Source organism: Sminthopsis crassicaudata, chromosome 5 (genome assembly GCF_048593235.1).
Source record: "Sminthopsis crassicaudata isolate SCR6 chromosome 5, ASM4859323v1, whole genome shotgun sequence".
Taxonomy (NCBI): Eukaryota; Metazoa; Chordata; class Mammalia; order Dasyuromorphia; family Dasyuridae; genus Sminthopsis; species Sminthopsis crassicaudata.
The window spans coordinates 52,505,198-52,512,697 of NC_133621.1; the positions used below are offsets into that span (position 1 = coordinate 52,505,198).

At 40.8% G+C, this 7,500-nt stretch overlaps 1 protein-coding gene across 2 annotated transcripts in view; it reads right to left on the minus strand.

Moving 5' to 3' along the window:
* CUBN (cubilin) overlaps window positions 1-7,500 on the minus strand; it is a 290,121-nt gene that overhangs the window by 154,645 nt on the left and 127,976 nt on the right. For both annotated transcript variants that reach the window (XM_074266686.1, XM_074266685.1), the window contains one exon: window positions 199-373. In XM_074266686.1, coding sequence (XP_074122787.1) covers window positions 199-373 — 175 coding nt within the window. The remainder of the gene's footprint in view (window positions 1-198; window positions 374-7,500) is intronic.

The following is a 7,500-nucleotide window of genomic DNA, read 5'->3' on the forward strand; positions in this document are numbered from 1 at the left end:
TTTCCTATGAGTTTCTGAACTAAACTCAAATGTTATCAGATAAATATAGATTGCTTTGGGTTGGAGAATGATAGTAAGGAAGCAGAAAGTGAGAAGTGCTACATTTTCTCCAATGACTATTAATAAACTTAATTCATTGAGTCATTCATAAGTGCTGAGTTGGAGAATTTAGTTAGTTTGGAATTTTAAAAGACTCACCACCAGGGATCTCTAGCCATGAGGCATTGAAACCCCTCCTGTTTATGCTGCTGTCAGTCTTGAATCTGACTGCTATTGAATTTCCAGCACTCGACACATGCAGAGGATTGTCTCTTGATCTGGAAGAACACAACTGAGCCACCCGAGGAGAATTAAAATCAGGGCCACCATACACCTGCAAGGGGATATGGAAAGAAAAGGCCTCAATTACGTGATACGTAAGCAGTTGCTGCCCAGCCTTTGGTTTATCTGTAGTAGTGTCAGCTTCCAGGTCCAAATTCTCAAGCAGTCCAGTAACTTTAAGTCTCACTGGACTATTTTATTATCTTTTTAAAAATATTAATTGGATGAACTTTAAATTCAATTATTCCCTTCGCTCCAGAAATATATATGTGAGGAATACAGTTTTCCTATGGTATGGAGTAGTTAAGAGGAATTCCTTTCCCAAATTAAAGGAGGAAAACAGAATTTCTAAGAAGATTATTTATTTATTTTTCCTACTTTTCATAAACTTTAGTTTTTTGTTTTGTTTTTTTTTCCCCCCACAGGAATGTCAATACTGATAAAGAAATATGATTTTCTGACTTTGGGAATATGTCTTTATATGTACCTGTATATACACAGATATATATGTATATGTATATGTATATCTACATCTACATATATATATTTATATGTGTGTATATATATATATATATGTATATATATATATATACATATATATATATATATACATCCTCAGAAAGAGAATTTTATGGACAAATCATTCCAAGAGCTTTCATTTTTTCTTTTGTCAAAATATTTTTTCTTTTCCTATATCTTTATTTTTAATTGAGAAATTAAAAACAAATAGAAAACAAACAAAAATAATTCCTATGTGCACAGCAGAACATAAGAGAAGATTCAAAATAGAAAGAGATTTCATTTTCTATTCTATTTTTCTGCAACTGGAATATATCAGGAAATTTGTCTATTCAGAGTTATTTGCTGGCTAGAGGAAAGAGTACAGAGTATCTAAGGGTGGCTAAGTTGGTTTCTGTATCTCCAGCTTTTGCTATTTCATTAATTGCAGCAACCTTCATCTAAAAATAGATATACAGGAACAGGAACTGGCAAAACTGTCTATCTTCAGCACAGGTACTTCTGCTCTGTCATTTTTCTTCATCCTCCAGGTATCTCTGGCTCTGCTCTCCAAGGAGCCCATGTGTGCACCCTGTTCTCTGGCCTAGAATCACGATTTATCTATCTATCCTGCATTTCTCTGTGCCTACAATCCCTTTAATAAATAGTCTCATATCCTCAATGTCTTAACATCAGCTGACTTACAGAAGGGAAGAAGACCGGTTAAATGAAATCATACAAAGGAGTGAATGACTAATAGATGCTTGGACACAGCAGAGGGGTACATAGGAAAATAAGAGTAATTAGATTGGGTCTTGGAGAAGGTAGTAGAAATTCATAAACAAGAGTTTATATTCAAGTTAATTGACAACTGTAGCCAAAGAAATCTGAGAAGGTCTCTATCGGCGGACAAGAGAAAACAAGATTTCAAACTGTCACTCTTTGGATCAGAAACCACAGTACCATCTTGGACTTGGAACTTAGAATTCATTTACAGATGAGAAAACTAGATGTGAATTGTCCCCCTTCAAAGGCACATGGCTTAGAGTGAGAAAGCTGGTCTTAGACCTCAAGCCCTCCAGTGTGGATCCCGGTGCTCTCCCCCAGAAGATGTTGCCCTTGTATTAATAAGAGATCGCACCCATATCCTTGAACTTCCTGGGATATCTTGCTCTGGTCTATCGAGAGCTAGGAAGTGCAGCTTGTCTAGTAAGTGCAGATAGAGGAGAATAAAGAAACAATGAGAATGCTCTTGAGAAAGAGTGTCTCTTGAATCCACAATGACTCCTTTGTCTCTTCAGTTCCTTCCAGTCCTTTGGGCCCAGATGAATGAAAGAGCTGTTCTCATGAGAGCGATATTCAAGGATGGTAACGGCAGAGGAAGGAGGCAGCTTGAAGCTCGGCTGCTTTGCAAGGATTTGATGGTCCTGTGGCCTCCTGAGTCCCCTCAAAAGGCCAGCTTGGAGGGGAAGGTGGAGGTCTAAGTGGCCCTTCACATAGACAATAGTGCAAGTGGCAGAACTGAGGCTGAAATGAGCCATCCTCCATCTTTGTCCAAAATACACTTTCCCACTTTCTATGGGTTCCCTTCTTCAGCAAAAGGTGATGATGTTAAAGTCATGGACACCTGCCCAAAGAAGGACTTCTGTACGTGGACAGCTGCTGTGACGAGTGGGACACAAAATCTACAAGGAGCTTAGTTTCATTTAGGAAATCTGAGAGCAGGTCTTCAAGCAAAGATTAGATGGCCAGCTGTATGGTATTGATGGGATTCTCCGATGGCCCTTCCAACTCTGAGGTTCTATGTTAGAATTCATTTTAACCGATGCTTATTAAGCACTGTGTGCTCCTGGTCCTCTCCTGCATTCATTCTGAATAACTATTTTATCCTCAGTGAGTACAGCCCCTGACTCAGCTACTTGAGTGAACAGAAGAAACAAATAGGATCTTCAATAGGTTTTCTTCTCAGAATAGAACTAGATGGTGAGAATAGGGAATAATGATGTGTAGGGAGTATACTCTGGCTCCTGCCTCCAACCAGGAAAGTTAAATCTGCCTTTCAGGGTTTTAGGGTACTCTGAAAGCTTTGATAGCATTTTTATTTATTTCTATAAGCTGCATTCTCTCCATTATTAGGTGCCAATGATTAGCCCCAAAACCCATTTAATCACTTACCATCATTTAGCTTTTAGAGGGAGACCATATTTACTTTGAAGTTATAATGAGAACTAAATTATAAATATTCCCCCCCACAACTCGATGACAGCCAATGATTAATTACTACATAACAATGGTCCTACCGATTTTATATTCAGATACAGTTTGACTCAATGACTCTGAAGGTCACTCCCAAAGGCTGCTGCACCCCCAGACTTTAACACCTGGGGTGTTGGAGCCGGAACCCTCTTGACTTTTCAAAACTCACGAGATTTTTCACTTAAAATGGAAAAACTATACTGGGAGGGGGGTTTCTGAGATCTGTTTACAGGATGATTGCCTCAGAGAAGAGAAGTACCCTAAGATCTTTGCCCTTACAGAACTGTTTCTTCCTGGATGAGATCTCCAAGAACTATGAGGCAAAGAGAACGAAGTGAAAGCATGTGGTGGCCAGCCCTGACAGCATTCTCTGAGAAACTCCCAGTTCCAGTGATGTAGCCAGTGGAAAGGAGCTCCTCATAGCCATGTGGTGAGCAGACCTAGTTACAGAACGGCTGGGGAGAAGAGGCTGGGGCTGACTTAGCCCTGTGCAGGACACTCTCAGTTCCGGTTATACACACAGAGAAGGGTCCTCCCTGACCCCCCGCTCAGCGGACCTTGGTGAGCAGTTACAAGGTGACTCTGCCTTTTCCACGATCTCTCCAAGGCCCTTCCATTGCACATCACTGTGTGACTCTCCACCCAGAATAGATCCCTCAGGCTCTTCTCTGGGGACCTCTCAGCCATGCTGGATGACATCCCCTCCACGTGCACCAGACTTTTAGTCTGCTGCTCTAGCCTGGAAGGATCAGCTTCCGAGGAGAAATACGACTTTTACCTTGGCGTGAGGACCAGAAATGTAAGGATGCCGTTCACTTTATTGGCTGCACCTCAGCTCTCGGCCTGTTCCCCGTCCTTTCACCAAACACAGTTAATGGGGTTAAAGGATGATGCAGCCAGTATTCCCTTTTAACTGGCTACCTTCGTCCTCAGCCTTCGCCCACGGCCCATTTGATCTCAGAAATCAGTGCCATGGAAATGGTCGGTTGCTTCAATGCGACAACAGCCTCTTGGTTGCTCATAACATGGGAATGCTGACTTGATTGTAACAGTAAATGGAGCTAACAGAGCAGAAGCAAATGGTCAAAACAGACTAAAACCACAGGCTTTGAGATGTGCTCTATCCCAAGCCTTCAATCAAAACACATTTTTATCTCTGAATCTTGTGTTCCCAGCAGCCTGATTTTGTTTCTCGGCTGTTTAGTCATATGCCAGAGTGCCCTGCGAGCCACACCCTGAAATTCTTTCCATCTTTTCCCATTTTGGAGAGTCATATGTTAACTATTGGTTGCATTGGTGGAGGCCAAAAGTAACACTTTATTGTTTTTGCCATGGAAACCCTCGGGCTTGTTTTTATGAAGCTGTGTGAAAAGTGGGCTGCACTGACACAGGGAAGGGAAGGAAATCCACCCGTAGGGGCCATAAACCAAGACAATGGCATGCACTGGGACGCCGGGCTCCCTCTAGTCCCCACAATGGCCATTTGCAAAGCAGATTGTCAGGATAAAGAAAACAAGGTCTCTCTGCCCCTAAAAAAGCCAAGAAAATAATGTCTAAAATGCTGGTGTTTATCTTTGTGAAGCAAGAAAATCTGCTTTTATTATGTTTGTGATCAGAAGGTGACCTGTGTAGCAACACCCTTTTCTATGGAAGATACATGGGTCATTTTCATGACAAGATATATGGAACCATGGGCAGACTAAATGAACACTTTGCTCATTCCTGCTGTCAGTAATCCCCCCAAGGGGGAATCATGCATCAGCCATAGAGCAATTATAGCTGAATCCAGAGAATAAAAGAGAAAACCAAGCAAGGTAAAATCTTTACGAATTGACAATGGAAAAAGCACCCTTCACCATCAGCCTCCCACTAGCCAAAAAGATGTACAAATTAGGCTCCATATTGGGAAGGAGGAAAATTTCACTCCCTGATGGTTTCCTACCCCACAACAAGTAGTAAACAAACCCAGGATTTCATACAGAAAATTGAAAAAATGGCAAAAGAGGGGGAAGTGTTAGTGTTGGAAGGATTAGGGAAATATGGGCGTGCTGATGCATTTGTGGTGGAATTGTGAATTGGTCCAACCATTCTGGAAAGAAACTTGTAATTATTCCAAGTGAGTGACTAAAATATTGATATCTTCTGAAATAGAAACTCCACAGTTAGATAGACACTCCAAGGAGGTTAAAGCAGAGGGGAGGAAGGGAGATGTGGGAGGGCAAAGACTATTTATATATACTAGAATATAGCATCGATTTTTTTTGGTAATAGCAAAGAACTGAAAAAAAGTAGATATTTTTCAAATATTCAGGAAAGTATCTACCATTTCAATTTTTTTTAAATGACAACAAAACAATTGTAACTGAATGCTTAGAAATGTTAATAAGTAAACCTGGTTCTAATGAAGAAATGCAAGAGAATACCTTGCCTACATCTTTGCAGAGATAGGGGATCATTAGTGTGAAACACAGCTTATAAATGTCAGAATTTTTTAATATATTAAGTTTTTTCAACTTCATTTTCTTCTCTTTTAAAATTTCTTTATTATGAGGAATGGCTCTTTGAAAAGGAGAATGGGAAAATGGGAAATGTAGATGATATAAAACAAACTATCTATATAAATGCATTTTTTATTTAAAGGGAATATTTAGATTTCTTCCTTGTATTTGTTTTACGGCCTAACCCAGGCCTGAATATTCTGGGGAGTGAGCATGAGTGTCCAGAGAGCACCAAGAACCAGGCTAACAATCCCAGGATTCTTGTTGGGTCAATTATATTTATGTGGTTTTCTCAGAGGGAAAGTTAAAAAAAACAAAAAACCCAATCAAGAGAAAAGAGCCTTGGATCTAGAGAGAGTTTGGATTCAAAACCTCCTCAGACATTAAATATCTTCACTTTGGCCCCCTCATGTGAACCCAGACAACTCAGGAACCCTGATAGCCCCTGCTCCATATCTTCTGTCCCAGCACTTTGTACTCTGGCCCTGGCAGCTGGGGGGGACCCCAGGGGATACCAGCACTGTAACGTATTGAGCTCACAGCCAAGACAACAGCAATAGGACCTTGTTTTCTCTTCAAAAACTGTTTGTTCCCACCAAAATGATTCGGCACCGACCATGTCCATAAAAACACTCTGGAATGCGATTTCTGACCTGGGGGCAGTAACAGCTTTGGCTGGGACCTCGTAGTGTGATAACTCTGCAATGCAGCGTGGTTTCCAAAAATAAGCCTGAGCGACTTACAGTAGATAAATTCTGCTTATAGTTTTCAAATTGTTAAGCTTCTAGATGTCTAAAGCTAGCCTATTTGTGAATGTACATTTATTAAGCAACTACTGTATATCAGACATTGTGCTGAGTCCTTTAAAAATAGTATCTCATTGGATCCTCACAACAATCCTTCAAAATATGAGCTATTAAACTATCCATTTAACAGTTGAGGAACCTAAGACAGGTTAAGGTACTTGCAGAGAGTCACCCGACTAGCAACTCTCTGAGACTGCATTTGACTTCAGGCTTTCTGAACTCCAGGGCTAGGATTGCCTCTATGGATCAAGAGACTCCCTCCAGAAAGGCAACATGCTTGCTCCGAAATATATCCCGTTCTTCTCTTATTAATGGAATGTCTCTTTTCTATTTGGGAAACGACAGTTTGAAATTAATTTTAAAATCCAGAGTCTAAGAAAGCTATTTACATTCATGTGAATGTGTGTGTTCATGTAGCTCCATATGCCTGTCAGTCATCATGATTGAATATATGGAATCAGAAACGACTTTTCACAATCAATCAATAAATCAGCATTAAGCCCTTCTGATGTGCCCGACACTGGCCACTTCCTCCAAGAACCTCCTGTTTTATGGGGGAATGCAACACATTCCCAGACAAGTAAAAGCAGAATACAAAATAAACTCTGACGCAGGAGACGGAGCGAGCAATTAATTAACTTAAATAGAATGAGATCTTCCAACTCTTGATCCCAGAACTACCCCCACTTTAGGGTCCCTATTACCTCCAGGAACAAATGTCAAGTCCTCTGTCTGGCTTTCAAAGCTTTTCCTTACCTGGAACCTTCCTGCCTCTGCAGTCTGCTTACGTCTAAATTCCCCACGCCATATACAATCCGATGACAGTAGCCTTGCCACACAAGACACCCTATTACCTGACTCAGTGCATTTCCCTGACTGTCTCCCATGCACAGAATGCTTTATCTCCTCCACCATCTTAGATTCCTTTAAATGTCAGCTAAAATTCCATCTTTGGCCAAACGCCTTTCTTGGTCTCCTATAATTCTACTACCGAGATTTTCTCCAGTTTCTCCTGCATGTGTCTTATTTGTACATAGTTGTTTCCATATTATTCCCCCAAGCAGATTGTGCTCTCCTTGAGAGCAAGAATTGTCTCTGCCTTTTTTCTCCAATGCCTGACA